The sequence below is a fragment of the Arachis hypogaea genome, chromosome 20, assembly GCF_003086295.3.
Source record: "Arachis hypogaea cultivar Tifrunner chromosome 20, arahy.Tifrunner.gnm2.J5K5, whole genome shotgun sequence".
NCBI lineage: Eukaryota > Viridiplantae > Streptophyta > Magnoliopsida > Fabales > Fabaceae > Arachis > Arachis hypogaea.
Genome location: NC_092055.1, coordinates 3,648,380 through 3,669,408, shown reverse-complemented (window position 1 = coordinate 3,669,408; position 21,029 = coordinate 3,648,380). Strand labels below are relative to the sequence as shown.

At 31.5% G+C, this 21,029-nt stretch overlaps 5 protein-coding genes across 5 annotated transcripts; all 5 read right to left on the bottom strand.

The window, feature by feature from the left end:
• Positions 1–4,576: 4,576 nt before the first annotated feature.
• LOC112785009 (protein trichome birefringence-like 19) lies at positions 4,577–6,785 on the bottom strand. Its single transcript, XM_025828411.3, has 2 exons — positions 6,091–6,785; positions 4,577–5,455 (listed from the first exon to the last, which is right to left on the bottom strand). The coding sequence occupies exons 1-2, from the start codon at positions 6,553–6,555 to the stop codon at positions 4,679–4,681; spliced, it is 1,242 nt and encodes a 413-aa protein (XP_025684196.1). The 5' UTR covers positions 6,556–6,785; the 3' UTR covers positions 4,577–4,678.
• Positions 6,786–8,171: 1,386 nt separating this feature from the next.
• LOC112782328 (protein trichome birefringence-like 19) lies at positions 8,172–9,788 on the bottom strand. The gene is made up of 2 exons (XM_025824680.3): positions 9,222–9,788; positions 8,172–8,998 (listed from the first exon to the last, which is right to left on the bottom strand). Exons 1-2 carry the CDS (start codon positions 9,648–9,650, stop codon positions 8,213–8,215), a joined length of 1,215 nt encoding a protein of 404 aa, XP_025680465.1. The 5' UTR covers positions 9,651–9,788; the 3' UTR covers positions 8,172–8,212.
• Positions 9,789–10,806: 1,018 nt separating this feature from the next.
• On the bottom strand, positions 10,807–12,923 carry LOC112784296 (protein trichome birefringence-like 19). Its single transcript, XM_025827449.3, has 2 exons — positions 12,401–12,923; positions 10,807–11,788 (listed from the first exon to the last, which is right to left on the bottom strand). Exons 1-2 carry the CDS (start codon positions 12,881–12,883, stop codon positions 10,991–10,993), a joined length of 1,281 nt encoding a protein of 426 aa, XP_025683234.1. The 5' UTR covers positions 12,884–12,923; the 3' UTR covers positions 10,807–10,990.
• A 227-nt stretch (positions 12,924–13,150) lies between these two features.
• On the bottom strand, positions 13,151–14,774 carry LOC112786295 (protein trichome birefringence-like 19). The gene is made up of 2 exons (XM_025829685.3): positions 14,214–14,774; positions 13,151–14,017 (listed from the first exon to the last, which is right to left on the bottom strand). Exons 1-2 carry the CDS (start codon positions 14,649–14,651, stop codon positions 13,217–13,219), a joined length of 1,239 nt encoding a protein of 412 aa, XP_025685470.1. The 5' UTR covers positions 14,652–14,774; the 3' UTR covers positions 13,151–13,216.
• Positions 14,775–14,980: 206 nt separating this feature from the next.
• Positions 14,981–16,922, bottom strand: LOC112786294 (protein trichome birefringence-like 19). Its single transcript, XM_025829683.3, has 2 exons — positions 16,268–16,922; positions 14,981–15,924 (listed from the first exon to the last, which is right to left on the bottom strand). Exons 1-2 carry the CDS (start codon positions 16,703–16,705, stop codon positions 15,124–15,126), a joined length of 1,239 nt encoding a protein of 412 aa, XP_025685468.1. The 5' UTR covers positions 16,706–16,922; the 3' UTR covers positions 14,981–15,123.
• Between the last annotated feature and the right edge of the window lie 4,107 nt (positions 16,923–21,029).

The following is a 21,029-nucleotide window of genomic DNA, read 5'->3' as shown; positions in this document are numbered from 1 at the left end:
ATAAAAATATAATTAATAATATAAACATTTTTCTACATAAAAATATATGAAAGTAATTAGACTTTTTTAAAGTATTGCTTTTAGAGTCACAATTCGACTTCAACTACAGGATTTTTCGTATTTTACACAAAATTTTACTGTCAAATGACTCAAATCTCAGCAATATAATGAACAATGAAAAAACATAATAAGGAATCATAATCTTAAATTACTTGGATTCATTTTTATTGACCCCAGATCTTATTCACCACAATAATCAATCTAACAAAAAAGCCCAATTCACATAAGTTTATTGTCGTATGATTCTCTCACTTTAATTAACTCATCTAAATTTAATTAGATTTGAAAATGTTACTAATCTTTCACCCGATGAGAACAGTAAATTTCACTGTTATATGTGAACATCTATTCTTAATATATAAAAGTAGATGGATAAATTTATCCACATTATTTTTAAGACATCTTTTTCCTCTTACTAATGCCATGTCAGCAATATCGCTTACTTGGCAAAATTTTAAAATCAACCACTCAATTTTGTCAAATTAACTATGATTTTTAAATCAACAAAAAAATATACAAGTAATAGAAATATATGTAAATTAGGCAGCAAAATTACCAATAACAATAATTAAAAATTAATAGTGTCTAACCAAATTTGTAACCTACAAGAATCTATATCCCTATATTTATTATATTTTACCGTTATAAACAATACAATAAATTTATATCCCCAATAATTAATTTATTAATTTCTATAAATAACTCATTAAATGTAATAAACATTCATATTACAAATGTCATAATAATCTATTAATGATAACAAATTTTACGTTACAAATATTCAAAGTTCATACTATTTGAACTACTTATACAAGTCTTTTATCACTATTTCTTCAAATAACATCAAATTTAGCACAAAAAAATTATTTTTGCACGATAGAACATCTCAAACTTACTCAATGGAGCATCCTTCTCTAGACAATATCACCAAATAAACAGACAATTGGTTTATCAAAGTTCGCGTGGTTCGTCTGTGGGAAACATTAACACCCACAAATGAAGAAGAATCTCTTTACTTAGAAATGATTATATTAGATGAAAAGGTACAAAACAAACATATTTATTGTATTTTTAAATTGAATATTTTCCAACACTATTTTGCATTTGCAACATTTAAGACATTGTCTGAAAGAGTTGGTCAAAGAAAAATATTAACAGGTAATTTCACTTTATACTATTTCAATTATGCTTATTAAATATAACTTATTTAAAAAAATTCTACACATTTTTGTTCTTTTTATCGTAGATGTCATTGGAAAACCGCATGTACATCAAGAGATTAAGAAGAAAGAAAATCATACAAATTCAAGACACATCTTCAGAAGAAGAACACACATGCAAAGATGGAACAAGCAACACAATAGAAAGTGTATACAACTCAACAATTCATAAAGAACATGTCTTTATAAGAATCTACGACAGAAAGAAGAAAGCAACAACTCTAACAATAACCAATAAAGAAAAAGGAGGACGAGCACCACATAAGAAGACCAAGTTCATCAACAAAACAAATGCAAAAATCAAACCACCAAATAAAAATATCACTTTGTACAATTTCAACATCCAAATCTTTTGTACTACAAATTATTTTAAACAAAACACCTTTAATTCTACAAAATATAATTATTTTTAATATTTATTATATACTATCATTAATTTACCGCTCGCGTATCGCGCGAATCTCATTCTAGTTGACTGTAAAATGTCACTTCTAGTTCTCTCGTATATACACTTGGCATAATAAACGAGTGAACACTGCATTTTTATAAATATAAAAAGACAGTCACTTCTACACTATTCTACACTACAGAATTCACCATAGTAAATTAAAATTAGTTCTCAATAAACAGGAGCCACACATATAATATTTGATAAATACATCTTATACTTGTTCTCAAAGTATAAAATTATTAATATAGACACAAATGTTAAAAAATATAAAATTCAATTTAGCTAATTAAGAATAAAATTATTTTTTTATTAAAATATAAAGTTAATTAGTCATTTTGCATTTTAAACCTCAGCATATATTTAAACCCACAAACCCACCTGCAAAGCACAAAAGACCCCTACCTATTTGATTATCAAGGCAGAAGGTCGCATTCCACACACAAAAAAAAAAACTAAAATTATTGTGTGCTTCAACTCCAAGTATTATAAGACATTCATGTGCAAAGCAAAATTCAAATTTTTATTTTATCATAAAATCAATTATTCTAAAAATTCAAGTTCACGATATGCAAATAATTATATCTAATAAAATTTTTATTCTATCTATCTAGCCCCATCCACTTGCTAATGAGATTAAAAACATGATAAACAGAATTTATAGTTTTATACTACTCTTTTGATAACAATTTTTTTTTAAATTTAATATTAAATATGATGAAATTAAAAGTATAATCATTTATCAAATTAATCTTACCCTTTTTTGAACGGATGCAATACCATCTGAATCGTGCCACTTTCTTCCTTTCTTTTCCATAGAGAAAGTGAGAAACCACACTCCGCCAGTTACAACGGCTCGTAGTGGCTCTGTTTTTTCTGTAGTACTCATTCTCTCTTCTTTCAAAGCTTCCGAAAATGCTACGCTTGCGATTTCTTCCTGCATCCCGCTCCTCATCTCAAAATCCTTCCAATTTCATCAGAAAATCCCACCAGTTTTCATGAACAACATGCTCTATGCTTGTAGAATTATTTACAAGACCAGATGAATTTGCCTTGGAGGTTTTGTTTATTTGTGAGGAATCTTTTTCACTTTAGTTCTAATTACATTTAATGTGCTACATAGATTAGACACTTTAACGGTTGTAATTATCCATGCATGAGAATATGCATGCATAGTGTTGAACCTATCTTTAAAGATTCCATTGAGCTATTCTTTTTGTTATATGGTGATTCCATTCTCTAAAGTTTAGTATTCCACTCTAAATAAGGGAGGAAGGATATCCAGCGAATTAATTTAAGAACCCGTGACTGCAGTGTTCTGTATTGATTTTGTTAAAAATTAGCTTTTTCTGGATGTCATTGTTCTTTAAGTCTTAACAAAAAAAAAAAGATGAAAACTCGCATTCAATTGTTTTATGTCTCATCAAAACAACTGAGTATTTGCCAACAAAAAAATGAAAATATTTTAATCAAAAGATAACAACTATTTTGTTAAGAACCAAAATCTGACTCTTTATATTTCTGAGCACAAAAAATATGCTAAACCTTCAATACTTAGAGTTAGCATCACATTTTAGTACAACTCAAATGCAAACTGTTTTGTAGTATTAAAAAACAAACTTTTTATATTATATCTTTTTAAAGGCTCATTTTACTTTAATATTTTATAATAAAATATATAAATAATATATCTAACAATTTTTTTTTACTTTGGTCAACTGCTATTGGTAATTGGTCATATACAAGTTAAAAAAAATGTAAGAATATGTAACTCTTTATTAATATCAACAAAAAAAAAGCAGTTATTCTTTATCATTTATATTGTATGAAAAAGGTAAAAACAAAATATTACAAAATATTAACAGCAGGCCTATGTATTCATTTTTCAAATATCATTCTTATACCATTATTCTCCTGGGATTCTATCAAGGTCCAATTTCATCGTGCTGTTGAACATGCCATTCGTTACAGCAATGGGTCCTTCAAATATAACTATTAGAATATCATAATTAGGGAACAAAATTAGGAAAATATCAAAGAGGATAAAAAAAAATCAATATAATTTATTAGGATATTATTCCATAACGAGCGTACTCTTAGCGTACTCTTGGTCTATATATTGATAAGAACCTTGTAATCACAAATAAAAAATATGAATAATAAAAATCATACTTGTTGTTGCATTTATTCCATTCCCATGCGGAAGAAAGTTCTGATTCTGATGAGACTCCAGCCAGATAAATCTTGCATTCCTTTTCTATCAAGAAAGCTCTTTTCAAGTCTGGAATTTCATCCTCATGATGATGTGGAACTTTCAAAACAAATTCAAATGGAGGAAATGGCAACCTTGTCCAATTAGAACTTGGAATCTTTCTTAAGTTCCAAACATGCATGTCTAAAATTTTCTTGGTTGTCACTGGGCATAAGAAAGGATCAGCCATTGGAGATGGGAAAGAAGGTATGTAACAGGTTTTCTTTTAGTTTCAAAAGGGGAATGGGAAACGAGTACGTGAGGAGTTTATTCTTATTGTGTATGAATAACCAAACTTAGAAAAAAGAACGGAAAGAGAATATTTGTAGTGTCTGAGTTTGTTCGTTCTTCTCTTGATTTTATTAATACACTTATACATATTTTTATTGAATTTATAAATAAAAAAGAAATAATAAAAAAGATTAGAGGGCCAAATCTATACTTGAAGTTGAAGGTCTTGGAATGTTTAGAAGAAGAATTGTTAAAAGAAAAAAAAATCAATTTTTTACGAGTGGCAATTTCAATATAAAAAGTAATAATGTACCTTGAAACACAATAAATAATTAAAGATAATTTCTTCCCAAAAATAAAATAAAATAAAATAAATCACGATTTGGCATTTAGTCAGCTAATATTATACCATTTCATGGTAAAACAATTGAAGACTCCTGGTTAAAAAAAAAATGAGACTTTAATTGATCACATCCTTGTTTTCATGTGATATAGCAAAATCTCATTCCACGTATCAACAGGACCTGGCAGGCACCAATGAACACAATCATTGACGGTAATGTTTTTATCAACGGCATGCCCATAACTATTGGGATGCCCATCTGGCCTCACCAGCATTGCTTCAGTTATATCAATCAAACCCAACTCCAAACCCTTCTTCTTAGCTTCGTTTTCTGCCTCTCTGAATTCTTCTATTTGTATTTGGTGCAATTCTTCTATTCCATATGGATGCACTGCCACCTTTTCTTCCACGGTGGTAACTAATTTTGTTCTATTACAACCACCACCAGTGTTCCACAGCCCATTCTCAAAGTGGTTCGGAGAGTGTGTCACCACAAATGTCAACCCCTTGAACCCTTTAAGATTTAAAATGGTCTTGAAAGCTGTTCTGAATGCGATCCTGTATCCATAGAAGTCGAGCTCAGTGTTGTTCTGGCATTTTTGACATCCAACAACCTGGTCGTGTTCCATGAATGTTAGCGGTCGGAAGAACCATTGTCCTCCAGATAAGATCACAACGTCGAAGTCTTCAATTTGACTAGCCCAAGCTTCATCTGGTTCATCGAGATAAAGCTTCTCGGCAAGGTAGAAATTAGAACTATCATTGAGATAACTTTTGCTGGACTTGACTAGAAAGGGGGACCATAATAATGCAAGAGTGAAATTGTGATCAGGATAGAACCACCATTTGAAGTATGTGCTGTCTGATGCGTGTTTCCCTGTAATATCTTCAGGACGTGCAACCTGAAATAAATGGCTTAGAGCTCACTAAATCCATGAGAGTAACTAGTTTTTTTTTTTTTTTTTTTTTTTTGTCTTGGAGAGTAACTAGTTTATGTCTAAGTAGTAAGTACTAAGTAGCATTTATATTTGATAGTTGATACTCTGTTGTAGTGTTGTGTGCACATGAATGAAATAAAAAACTAGAATGATTTGGGCTTGTGTTGAAATGTGCTATGAGCAGTTGTCAGCTCACTAAAATAAAAATATTTCTTGACAATAACAATAGTGGGTTGCCCTTGTAATCATTAACATAATAATATTACTTAAAATATTTTAATTATTATTTACTTCAACCTTAGTGTACTAAAGTGCTAAATATTAAGTTCATGTTGCAGAATAATTGCCTGAGACTTCTGGAGTCTTTCATCAACTGTAATCATCCAAGTTTGTGAGAACTACTGTACTAGATTCACAAGCTAGTTCGCCACATATATAAAAAGTTAAAATTGATTTTTCTTGGTCAGTGTAGCCCCCTTCATACACTTCAAGAACTGAAACAAAACAGAACGGAACAGGGGGAAGAATCGAGGTATAATAGACTGTTTTGTTGATTAAGCTCAAAATTAAAGAGTAAAATACTAAAATTAATTACTTACAGAACTAAGGAGGCACAACAAGGACTCCATTTGATTTCTCCCGATTGAATCCCCAACAAAGGCCATTGACTTCCCTTTGACCATCTTCAAGAACTGAGCAGCATCAAAGAGAGGAAGCTGACACTCATTAGGTTTCCATCTCCATTGAAGAAACTCCCTGTCAGGTCTTCCATGCAGAAGGCAATTCTGCTTGTCAAATATGAAAGGGCATGTCTCATTGTTGTAGTACGGTCCCTTCAGATAAGGAGTCCAGTTCCCAGAGAAAACATTGCAACTACTCCTTCTTGTTTCTTCTTTAGATTCAAAGCTTGTGGCAAATATCTTAGAAGCTGATAGATTCAAGGTTCTGAGGAGAGGAAAGAGGAGCACTATCACAACAAGAGTGAAGGGTAACAGAACCACACCTCTGGGGATGTTTCTTGCTGCATAGTTGCACTTCAAAATCTCAGTACCCTCTAACTTCATCACACACAACCAACCTCAGCTTTCTTACTAGATTCAACTCTTCTCTGTTGCACACTTACTAGTTACTATTTTTTTATTTTGCAGTGCAGATCTCCGGTTTCTTGTTTTTAGGAAACTGCGCTGAAATAATGGAAACTGTAACAAATGATAATTGTAATAAACAAAAATAAACATAGAAATATATTATTGATAAGGTTTGGACTCTGGTCTTACACTGCTACTTACACTGCAGCGCCCTGCACTACACTCCTTAGTAATTTAAACACTTACATATACTCTTTTTTATTTTTTAAAATAACATATACTGCAAGGTGCCATTTTTTTATTTTTAATATTGGATTAATAATAGTATTTTTTTAAATTGTGATCTATTGTGGTATTTTTCTAAAATGTGGGATGATTTAATGTACGGAGTACAAATCGGACCGCCCAATTTTTGTACTCGAACCGTCCGATTTGTATTGAAAAAATTAAAAAAATTTGTACTCCAAATTTTTTTAATTTTTTAAACACAAATCGATGGGTCCGATTTGTGTACTCCAAACTTTTAAAATTTTTTAAACACAAATCGAAGGATCCGATTTGTGTATCTCTCATAGTTTTAAAAAATACCAAAAATGACCACGTTAATGTATAACACTCATTCTACTTCCATATACAAATTTTTTACCCTGCAAGTGCAAGCTAAAAAATTACTTGTATTTATTTAAATTAAAAATATATTTTTTCTTTTTTATTTTTTAAAATAACATCTAAGTAAAATTTTGTCAATAAATATTGTGAAAGAAAAGAAGTATATGATAAATTTAGTCTAATAATTTTACTGAACACTGTCCCAATTTGTGTGATTTTTTATAAAAAATAATAGTTAAAATTGGACAAATGAAATATATGATTAGGTACTTACTCCTTGATAAATGATTCGCAATTTTTAAACTTTGGCAATGCAACTAATATAAGAAGCTGACAGCAATTTAAAAACGAAATTTAATGTCATTTGGCACTTGCGACCTAGGTTACCTAAGGTACTAAACTACGGTTGGAGACAACTAAGGTCCCACCATCTTCTTCAAACAAATAAAATTCACGAGGAGCAAACTAATCCACCCTAGACCTACTTTTAGCTGATTTCTTTCATATACCAAGTTCACTAGTGCGTGATAACTTAATTAGTGGTTGGGTGTGGGACACCACAGAGTAGAAAAAATGGATATAAAAAGGTCAGAATCATCCCATTGATTCAGCAAAAGTTTAAACAGAAATTCATTTTAACTTTTATAATTATTATAGAACATAACTTGATTTTAACCAACTAAACTAATGCTTAATTCAATAAGCAAAAGGGTGTCTTTAACTTAATGGAAAAATTTTAAAAGTACCACCGGTATTCCAATTGTTTTAACCGTTAATCTCAATTAATATATATTATATATATTTTTTATAATTGATCTCAATTAATATATATTATATATATTTTTTATAATTCAAATCAACGGTTAAAACAACTGGAACACCTGTATTCTCTGTACACTTAAAACTCTTCCTAACTTAATTAGAGGTCTTAGGTGGAGTAGGTAGTTGTGCGCATAAATGGTCTTACTCAATTTGAATATGTATGACATTAAAATACTTATGCTAAACAATTGAATATTGTTGATCACATTTGCATTTTCAACAAATATAACAAAAACTCATTCCACGTATCAACAGGTCCTGGCATACACCAATGGACACAGTCATTGATAGTAACATTTTTATCAATCGCATGTCCATATTTATTGGGATGCCCATCTGGTCTCATTAACATTGCATCAGTTATATCCATCAGAACAAATTTCAAACCCTTTTTCTTTGCTTCCTTTTCTGCTTCTAAAAACTCCTCCACCTGCATTTGATGTAACTCCTCTAGTGCATAGGGAATATGCATTGCCACCTCATCTTCCATGCTAGCATATGGCATTGTTCTATTACAAGCCCCACCTTTGTTCCACTCTCCATTCTCAAAGTGATTCGGAGAGTGTGTCACCAAAAATGTTAACCCCTTAAACCCTTTAAGATTTATAATAGCTCTAAAAGCTGTTCTAAATGCATTTCTATATCCATAGAAGTCATGTTGAGTGTTGTTTTGACATAATTGACATCCAATAACTTGGTCATTCTGGATGAATGTTAAGGGCCTAAAGAACCATTGTCCTCCTGAGAAAATTATGAAGTCAAAATTCTGTATTTGACTAGTCCAAGCTTGATCTGCTTCATCAAGATAGAGTTTTTCCGCATTGTCCAAAGAAGTATCATTAAGGTAAGCTCTAGTGGATTTCACTAGAAAAGGAGACCACAATGTTGTAAGGGTAAAATTGTAATCAGCATAGAACCACCATTTGAAATACATTTCGTCTTTATAATTTGATATATGTTTGGTTGTAATATCTTCCGGATGAGAAACCTAAAACAAAATGCCAAATAATCACAAGAGTTTAGGAGAGAAAAAATAATATTAAAATGAAAAATGTTAGAGGAGGCAAAACAATTATCAAATAACTGAATTGGGGTGGAAATTCAGATGCAGTCAACTTCACGTAAAGTTAATAGCTGAGAACCGTTAGATGAAAATTTAGTTAAATCAGTCATCTAACGGGTCAGTTATCAACTTCGAGTTGTTTACTTACACTACTGAGGAGGCACAACAAAGATTCCATTTGATTCCTTCCAATTGAGTCTCCAACAAAGGCCATTGACTTTCCGTTGACCAGATTGAAGAATTGAAGAGCATCGAACAGAGGAAGCTCACACTGATGAGGTTTCCATCTCCATTGGAGAAACTCTCTATCAGGTCTCCGATTCGTGAAGCAATTCTGCTTTTCCGCTATGTAAGGACACGTGTCGTTATTGTAGTAAGGTCCCTTCTCATAACGACTCCAATTCCCAGAGAAGATGTTACATGAGCTCCTTGTTTCTACGGATTCAAAATTGGTGCCGTATATACTAGAAGCTGATTCGTTCAAGCTTCTCATCAGAGGAATGAGCACAACAACTACAACGAGTGTGCATGGAAATAGGAGCAAACCTTTCGGAATTGTAATGGCCTCAAACTTCATGGCAGTTGTAAGAAAGAAGCTGAGCACAATTACTGATCCTCTGAACCTGTTTATAAATTGTAATGCAGGTATCTTGTCCTAGTTTGAGAAGCAAGGCTGAAATTGAAGCTGCAACCAATAATCAATGAAAAAAGAAGATTTGGACATGTCACTTGTATATTTTGCCTTAAGAACTGTGTTATGTGTACATAATATGAAATACAATATGAGTCGACACATTAATTATCTTGTATCATTCGTAATATATACACGTAACACAACACTAATTCATTACTAGAAGCAACATTTTAATAATTTGTTGATGTATTTGTGCTTCTATTTTTTCGGTGCTGAATAATTATTTGTTAGTTAGGATTAATGTTGAGGAGTGTATAAAGTTAGTAGCACATCAAAAAAAAATAAGAGTGAGGAGTTTATAAGATGAGAGACCCATAAATATACCATTTTAAAGTTTTGAATTGAATGTGATATCTTTTTCGAAATATCCAATAGGCATTCACGACACTGGATTCGATGGTCCTAAAACATTTGGACCATTAAATGGTCCCAGAACAAAACATATTTTTTTAAGTATTTTTTATAACTACTAAATAGTCTTTATTTAATTTTAATTACAAATTAACCGCATATATTTTATTTAATCGTAAAAACTATTTTTTATTTCATAAATTATTATTTTATCATTAATCTATTATGATTATTAATAATAAAAAACAATTGGCTATTCCAATCGATTAAAAGATTATTATTATTATTTTATTATTAATCTATTATCGTTATTGTTTTTGTTTTTGATTGTTAATAAATATAATAGATTAATGATAAAATAATAATTTATAAAATAAAAAATAGTTTTTATGATTAAATAAAATATATGAGGTTAATTTGTAATTAAAATTAGATAAGGACTATTTAACAATTATAAAAAAAAAACTTAAAAAACATGTTCTATTCTGAGACCATTTAATGGTCCAAATGTTTTGGAACCATCGAATCCAGTACCATTCATTCATGCACATTTTTGTTCAACCTTGACAGTGCAACCACAAGAATAGAAGCTGGCAGCATTTAGAAAAAGAAAGTAACAATAAACATTTAATCTTGCTTGACACTTGGGTTAACTTAATGGCTTAAAACCTTCACCGAAAAACAGGGCTTTTCAAACCAACTGAATCCAAACTAATCCATTCTTGAGAAAGGGATTGTAGCAGAATCAATCATTTCACAAAGTCTCATGTAACCCTTTACAAAATCATGGGATAGTAGAAGATTTTTCCCTATAGTACATGAATCAAAAACATAAAATAATTATATATATATGTAGAATACACTTTTTGAAGTTAAATTGGAGTGCTTATCCCCTTCATCATATAGAGCAAAAACTGGTTCCATGTATCAACAGGACCCGGCAAACACCAGTGAGCACAATCAGTAACCTTAACATTGTTGTAATATAAATGGCCATGTTTACCAGGATGTCCATCAGGCCTCATGGCCATAGCTTCACTTACATCAATCAAACCAAATTGCAACCCTTTTTTCCTAGCTTCCTTTTCTGCTTCTCTAAATTCCTCCAATTGTACATCATGAAATGATTTCAGAACATTCCAATGATTATAATACTTGAGCATTTCTTCTTTGGTATAGGGCTTTGTTCTGTTACAATACCCACCTTCATTCCATTTTTCATATTCAAAGTGGTTTGGAGAGTGAGTCACTAAAAATGTTGAACCTTTAAACCCTTTAAGGTTTATGATAGTTCTAAAGCAAGTTTGAAATGCCTTTCTGTATCCATACAAGTTATGTTCCATGTCCTCTTTTCTCCTTTTATTTGCAACAATTTCACCGTTTTCAAAGAAATTCATGGGTCTTAAGAACCATTGTCCTGTTGAGATAATTACATAGTCAAAATTCACAATTTTGTTGACCCAAGCTTCATCCGGCTCATCGAGATAAAGGTTCATGGCCCTGCTAAGTGAATGATCATAGCCATAGGGATCATCATCCATGGCTTTAACTAGAAAAGGGGACCATACTATTGTTAGAGTAAAATTGTGTTTAATGCTGTACCACAATTTGAAATAACCTGCATTGTCCTTAGATGTATATTCTCTTGTAACATCAACAAGATTAGCATCCTGAAAGAGTAGCAGATCATAAACTAAAACTTAGGGGTGTAAGTTACCGAACCGAACCGAAAATTACTATAAAACGGAACCAAAAATTACAACAACCGACTTAAAAACCGAAAAAATCAGTTTTTTTGGTTTTTTCTGACAAAACTGATCGGTTCGGTTTGGTTTTTGGTTGGTTTGATAAAAACTGAATCGAACCAAACCGAACCGAATATATCCATACATTTCAATGTTTTAACCATTTTAACCTTTAACCTAACAACAAAAATCCTCAACCCCTAACCATTTCAATGTTTTACTCTTATTATTTCAATTTATTGACTATTTTAAACCTCTAATTATTGTGATTCATATTTTTTTCATTAGGAATTAAAAACCGAAAAAACCGACCAAATCAAACCGCTATTGATTCGGTTCGGTTGTTGTAAAAACAGCAAATCGAACGGTTGTGTGTTTGTAAGAACCGAACATATCGGTTCGATTGGTTTTTGGCCCAAAACCGAACCGAACCGAACCGATAACACCCCTACTAACTATTAGTTTCTGAAAGTGTTAAAACTTAAAAGGCTAACTTATACAGTCATAAAAAATAACATGTATGGTTGTGTTACTTACACTGTTTATGAGGCACAATAATGAAGCAATTTGATTTCTGGAAATAGAGTCCCCAACAAAGGCCATTGACTTTCCTTGTACAAGCCTCAAGAATTCTTTTGCATTGAATAGTGGAAGCTCACAATCATAAGGTTCCCACCTCAATTTGAGGAACTCTCTGTCAGGTTGTCCAAACTTGATGCAGTTTAGATGCTCTATTATGTAAGGACATGTTTCATTATTGTAATAAGGTCCTTTAGGATAAGGACTCCATTGTCCAGAAAACATGTTGCAATTTCTTGTTTCTGCTGTTGTGCTATTCAAAGTGCTGATGACATATACCTCAGAAGACGATTGATTTGAATTTATGATCTGTATCAGAGGAAGAAATACCATGATGAGAAGAAGTAGAGTGGATGGTAATAATAATAATAGTGCCATAATTTTGCGAATGTTTATTGATGTGTGCATGCAATTGAATATCTCCTTCGCCTCACACTTCATGGTTCTTTGTGTTGATGATTAAAGTGTTCTCAAAAGTTTAAGCAATTGTCAAACAAAATAAAAAAAACTGCTACAGAATATATGCTTATACATCATAGCATAATTAGCTCCAATTACTGAGTAGCTCTTACATATCTTGAAGGGTCTCATACAAAAATATATTAATGTAATAAATAATGAGAATAGTAATTTCACTTGGATTATCAAAATTAATAGGTTAGCCATTAACAATTAAGTAGAACAAGGAGATACATATATATAATAATGTTAAATAGATGCATACATTTATTTTCAAAAGAAACACTAGTTGAATTAAGCAACATACACAGCAAGTCAAATTGAAGTACTTGTCTTGTTGATTGCTTGTTTCATTTTATAGAACAAAAATTCATTCCACGTGTCAATAGCACCAGGCAAGCACCAATGTACACAATCTACAACCTTAACATTCTTATTATAAATAAGGCCATATTTATCAGGATGTGCATCAGGCCTCAATGACATTGCTTCACTTATATCTATCAAACCAAAGTGCAACCCTTTTTTTCTAGCTTCCTTTTCTGCTTCTCTAAATTCATCCACTTGAGCATGATGCATTGCTTCCAAGAGCTCCCCATTGTTATAGCCTTGTCTTTCTTCTTTTGTAAATGGTCTTGTCCTGTTGCAACTCCCACCTTCATTATACTCTCCATGCTCAAAGTGTTTTGCAGATTGTGTCACTAAAAAAGTCGATCCTTTGAACCTTTTAAGGTTTATGATAGTTCTAAAAGATGTCTGAAAAGCCTTTTTGTAACCATACAAGTTAATGTCTTGTACTTTACTTACTCCTTGTTGACCTCCAACAATTTGACCATTCTCATAGAAAGTCAATGGTCGATAGAACCATTGTCCTGTTGAGAAAATCACGTAATCAAAATCCTCAACCTTGCTGACCCAAGCATCATTTGGCTCATCAAGATAAAGGCTTACTGAACTGTCAAATGCACTACCACGGAGATCAGCACCAGTAGCTTTAACTAAAAATGGAGCCCATAATATTGTAAGAGTGAAATTGTAATTTGAACTGAACCACCATCTAAAATGTATGTCGTCCTTAGACGTATATCTTTCTGTAATATCCTCAAGTCTACCAACCTATAAAAAAAGAGCAACATTTTTCAAAAAATATTACAAAATCAATAATACCATGTGATAACTTATTTATGTGTTTCTACCTAAAAGTGTTAATTTTTGTAAGGAATTGTTTTATGACATAGTATTAGAACTTTTATAAAAAAAGCCTAATGCTAGATCTATGTTACTTCCGAAAAAAGAAAGAACTAGAACTTACAGAATTTAGGAGGCAGATCAAAGAATCCATCTGATTTCTGCCCATGGAGTCACCAACAAAGGCCATTGACTTGCCTTGAACAAGTCTCAAGAATTCAGTTGCATTAAATAGTGGAAGCTCACAGCCATAAGGCTTCCACCTTAACTTGAGAAACTCTCTGTCAGGTCTCCCATTCTTGATGCAGTTATAAGGATCTATGATGTGAGGGCATGTCTCATTATTGTAGTAAGGCTCCTTAAGATGATAAGAAGCCCAATGCCCCAAAAATATGTTGCATTCTCTTGTTTCTTCTTCTATGCTCCCATATAACTGTGGTTTGTCTATGATCCTCATCAGAGGAAATAGTACCACAGTTGCAATAAGCAGAGTGATTGGCAATTGAAAAATGTTTCCTGATAAGTTCTTGCAACTGAATCTCTCCTTTGCATCAAACTTCATTGTTTTAGTTTGGTGTGAATCTCTCCTGTGTCTTAAGCTTTAGTTAGATAATAATAATGTTATATATTATGCTAGTACTCTAGCTAGTTCAGCACTACTCCCTTTAAGCAATGTGCAACACAAATCAATGGTCTTTGGTACTTGGATCAGATAAGTATTGTGTTGAATAGAGAAAAATAAATTAAACTTTATATCGGAGTCTGCAATTACCATATAACTATGGTTTTCCCAATGCAAGGCTGTATCCAATTTAAAAATGCTATATACAAAATTAGAACTACCATATTTTTAGGATCTTCCGATCTGGTAGACTTTTATGCATGGAATACTGGGATAACCAATTAAATAGTTGAGATTATTAATAGAGGGACCCTTTTCTCAATACACATATTTTTTCTTTTTATTACACTTGTAACAAAAAAATCAAACTGATAAAACAGAAATCTAATAAAGCACATGCATATGCAGCAAGTCAAATTGAAGTACTTGTCTTGTGGATTGCTTGTTTCATCTTGTAGAACAAAAATTCATTCCAAGTATCAATAGCACCAGGCAGGCACCAATGTACACAATCTATGACCTTAACATTCTTATTATAAATTAGGCCATATTGATCAGGATGTGCATCAGGCCTCATTGAAGTTGCATCACTTATATCTATCAAACCAAAGTGCAACCCTTTTTTTCTAGCTTCCTTTTCTGCTTCTCTAAATTCATCCACTTGAATATGATGCATTGCTTCCAAGAGCTCCCCATAGTTATAGCCTTGTCTTTCTTCTTTTGTGAATGGTCTTGTCCTGTTACAATTTCCACCTTCATTATACTCTCCATGCTCAAAGTGTTTTGCAGATTGTGTTACCAAAAAAGTCAACCCTTTGAAGCTTTTAAGGTTCATGATGGTTTTAAAAGATGTTTGAAAAGCCTTTTTGTAACCATACAAGTTAAGGTCTTTTATGTACTTCCCTCCTTGTTGACCTCCAACAATATGACCATTCTCATAGAAAGTCAACGGTCGATAGAACCATTGTCCTGTTGAGAAAATCACAAAGTCAAAATCCTCAATCTTGCTGGCCCAAGCATCATTTGGATCATCAAGGTAAAGATTCATAGAACCATCAAATGAACGGCCACGTTGATCAGCACCAGTAACTTTAACCAAAAATGGTGACCATAATATTGTAAGGGTAAAATTGTAACCCGGACTGAACCACCATCTGAAAAATACATCATCCTTTGATGTATATCTTTCTGTAACATCCTCAAGTCTACCCGCCTATAAAAAAGGTCAACATTTTTCAACATAATATTATGAAATCAAGAATACCATCAAATCAAGAAAATAAGAAAGTAAAAAGGTTTTGAATGAAAGGTTGGCTGAACTCAAACACCAATGATGCCAGAATCCTAGATACATAATCACATAAAGGTGAAGACTCGCATGCAATTATTTTCGTATAAAGTTGATAGTTGAAAATTCTTAGACAATAATTTAGTCAAACATGTCAAATTATCTAACTATTCTCAACTAGCAACTTCACGTGAAAACTAACTATATATGAGTTTTCACCATAAATAAAACAACTTAAATTCAAAATAATAAAAAAAACAGAACTTACAGTGTTTAGAAGGCAGATCAAGGAATCCATCTGATTTCTTGCCATAGAGTCTCCAACAAAGGCCATTGACTTACCTTGAACAAGTCTCAAGAACTCAGTTGCATTAAATAATGGAAGCTCACAACCATAAGGCTTCCACCTTAACTTGAGAAACTCTCTATCAGGTCTCCCAAACTTGATGCAGTTAAATTGATCTATGATGTGAGGGCATGTCTCATTATTGTAATAAGGCTCCTTAGGATGGTAAGTAGCCCAATGCCCAGAAAATATGTTGCATTCTCTTGTTTCTTCTTCTATGCTCCCATATAAATGTGGTTTGTTTATGATTCTGATTAGAGGAAAGAGTACCACGGTTGCAACAAGCAGAGTGATTGGTAGTTGGAAAATGTTTTTTGATAAGTACTTGCAACTAAATATCTCCTTTGCATCAAACTTCATTGCTTTAATTTGGTGTGAGTTTAGATCTATTCTGAATTTCAACTTATGGTTGTGATTATGTATACTGTATAGTATTGAAAATTAGTGTCCTCCAATGTCTTAAACTTTGAATTATGATGCAACCAACTTGCACAAAAAACAATACAAAATTCCAATATATTATATGCTAGTAACACAGCGCAGCCCCCTCTCTCTTTGAGAGTAGTTTAACCACTATAAAACACAAATCAATGGTTTAGGTTGTCTTAAACTAATGAATATTATGAATCTTATAGCTGGTGAATAAAAAAAGATGTGAGAAGTAATTAAGAACAGGGTGCGTCACATTTTTCATATGGCGGTTGAAGGGCCTAAATATATATTTTTATATAGTGGAATCTGTACCTACCATATAACTATGGTAATATATAACTATATATAGAGTTTCCTCAATGCCATGCTGTATCGATCGATTTTAAATATTGTAGGGTGGAAACTCAGGTGCAGTCACCTTCACGTGAAGTTGATAACGGAGAGTCGTTAGATGATTTGATTTATTTGACTAAATTTTTATCTAACGACTCAACTATCAACTTCACATGAAGTTGGGCCGGAAGTTTTTATTTGACTTATTTTGACAAAATTAAGATAATCAGAATTTTAGCATCGAGGCCCAATAGGTTTTAGAGGGAATTTAGATTTCCAAAAGTGTAAGACTTTGCGTTATCTAAAATCAAATACATCGGGCCTAACCATTTTCTATGAAACTGCTCAAAGTTTTTATTTAGGGCTTTAAGCCCAAAGTTCTTACCACCACAAACATGTTTCGGTTTATTCACTTTATTGCCAATACTAGGGGGAAAGAAATTAAAAAAAAAAAAAATTTATCGTGCTTTATGCACAAATGCTGAAATTTTAACATTTTAAAATTTGGAAGATTACCAAGAATTGGGAGTTGAAGTTGAACCACTTTTGATTTGTAGCATTTTTAGGCGTAATCCCGTTTTAATGCGAAGAAAATATTGTCAAGTTGGTTAAAAAAGGAAAAACTAGTAATGTGAAGAATGTTAAGGTTAATAAATAAAAATTACCCCCTTTACTAGGCAAAGGTCCAACAGATGAGAACTTAATAATGGAAATTTGCCTACTTTGGGGGGAATAAAAGAGTCTAGTATAGTAATAGTATGTAGGGCCCTACTATACCTGAAAATTCAGCATCAATTAATTGGAGACAATAGATAAGAGGGTGGGGGCCATTTCACGTGGTTTTGCTATTCCTTCTTTCATGTTAAGGGACTTACAAGCATTTTTGATAGAGATTGTGGGTTTCAATTTTCGGTTGCGTCATTCCTGTTTTAAAAGAATTTCAAATGATAAAGTAACTCATATTCAAATTCAATGCATCACGCATAAGCTAACCTTGCTTTTCCATTTGATTGACTACTAGACTATGATAATTTATTGCCTTTAGATTAACCATTATTAAAGCAGCCTAATATGCTAGATCAGATCATCTAAACATTATTGAAGTCTCAAATACTGGTTTATATTGCTATCGACCATGTCTTGTCTCAAATAAAATTCTTTGAAATCTCTTGAAATTATTCCACCTAAGTAAATTATTACTAGAGTAAACATACATTTAATTAAAAAAAAGGTACAATTCGCTTATTATTGAATTCGACACTATTTTTATACATAGTGTACTTGGTTATGGTATCATATGAATAACGTTTAGAAAGATTTTCAAGTGTATCGTCATATTGGTGTATTAGTGATTTTTAACCGTTGATCTTAATTATATATATTGTATAGAAAAATTTTCAAGCGTATCGTTATATTGGTGTTTTACTGATTTTTAACCGTTGATCTTAATTATAAAATATATATATATAATATATATAATTAAGATCAACGGTTAAAAATCACTGTAATACCGATACGATGGTATATTTGAAAACTTTCCTATTATATATATTTTTTATAATTAGCATCATCATCAGTTAAAAATAACTGAAATACCGGTATGACGGTACACTTGAAAATTTTCCTAACGTTTAAACCATAAACTTACCACTTAGCGTAGCTGTTGAAGTTCACAAGCATGATGCAAATTATTGTACTATAGTTATCTTTATAGGTAAAAGATTCACATAAAAGCTATAAGATTGTAAAAAATTTAAAAATTCACGAATTAAATTCGACTATAATTGAGATTTTTTTTTTCTTTTACTCCTTCGAAAATTTTACTTTTACCTAGCTACCTCCATATATTTTGCAACTTCGTTTTTTTACTATAACATCAAATTCGCAAGATTCATAAATGTATGATATATGGTCCGTGCTATCATGAAATAAACAATGTGACATAATTTTTAATTAAAATTTTATATGGGATTATATAACATAAATAGTCTCTTTCGTACAAAAGATAGATTTGACACCTCTCTATCCGCAAAATAGTGATACAGATTAGATGGGAATCAATAATCATTCACTCGTTGTACCAAATTGTTAGAATAGGACTACTGATTTAATTATTTCGGAGGTCAAGTTGATTGTATTAATTTTTTTATTTTATATTTCTTAATTGTCATTCAAATAAATAGATAATTTTAAATATAAAGCGTGAGATGATTTCTGTCCCTTTTGTCATTAGCTAATAAAAGATAACCCTCACCATATTTTGGGTGGAGTATGTATTATAGGAAGAGTTTTAAATATACTAAAAATATGATATTTTAATAGTTTTAGCCATTAATTTTTATCATAAAATATAAATACAATTGAGATCAACGATTATAATTAACAAAACAACAGTACTTTTAGAATACTTAAAAATTTTTCAATATATAGTGTTGTTGATATAAATTTATGTGCAGTCAATTTTACGTGATTGTAGTTGATAATTGAGAGTTAGATGAAAATAATTTAGTCAAATTAGTCAAATTTAGTTGACAATGGCATCGTTTGATTCATGTAGCCGACCCCACTTAGTGGGACAAGGCTTTGTTGTTGTTGTTGTTATATTCAAATCATTTAACGGCTCTCAGCTATCATTTTCAGTTTTTCACGTGAAGTTGACTGCACCTAAGTTTTCACTATTGTTGTTAGACAAATGTCAACAACATGTCATCATTAGAAATAGAAAAAAAGACAAATAGGTTCCTGAACTTTTGTTCCGCGGACATTTTTGTCTCTAACCATTGAAAAATACTTTTAAGTTCCTGACCTTCACAAAACTTGGACGGATTAGTCCCTCCGTTCAAATGCCTCCGTCATCTGTCCAAATGCCTCCGTCAGGGACTGATCCGTCCAAGTTTTGTGAGAATCAGGGATTTAAAAGTATTTTTCAATGGTTAGAGATAAAAATGTTTGCGGGACAAAAGGTCAGAGACTTATTTGTTCTTTTCTCTTAGAAATAAATAATTAATAGTTAAATAAGCTTTCATCGTTGAAAACACACAGTTGATCTGCGAATTTGATTTCTCTAAGACTTTTGTTGCGATTTTAATTCAAAATTATAGATATTATTTTTGTTATATGTAGTCCATGATACTTAGCTTTAAGTAATTTATTTGTTTTTATTTTGTCATGTACATCATATATAATAAAAAGAGGAGGAGGAGGAAAAACTATAATTATATTTTTATGAAAAATTAATGCAAAACTAAGATACTTACTCTAGCATCATGTATCTTGGTATTTATTCGGAAGCAAAGATTTTACAAATTCAGCTTATGTTTTGAGAAATTACTATTATATATATATATATATATATATATATATATTTAATAGTAATTTGCTCTTGTTGGTATTTATTATTATTATGTCTCCTTAATTGCAAATATAAATGATTGAGACGCATGGTGGAGTTTTTTCATATATACTTATTTTCACTTTATTATATATATCATAGTTGGAAGCATATTATCTTGTTTGTGAGACATATTATGTTGTCACTTGCCAGACACTCGATCACACATGTTGGACAATTTTGAGCTGCAAAAATGAACAATATTGAGATTCATATAATAATATTCATAAAAAATGATACTAATAAAGATCTTAAGTGGAGGCATGACACAGAGATCCAAAAGAAGCTGAAAGTTTAGTGATGGGTTGTTTGTATGTAGAGAGCAGCTTTATTCTCAGTGCAAAACTAGGCGATCAATTGATCAAAAAAGTGGCAGCAACATATATATAATGCATTATCCCAAAACTATATGAATATTATATTTGGTAAATGTAACATAAGTAAGAATGATAATGGTATGTATAGAACTTTGTGCATTTTATTTGGTTGCTCTTGTGACTCTGATAGATAGGAGCATGAAGAGAAGGT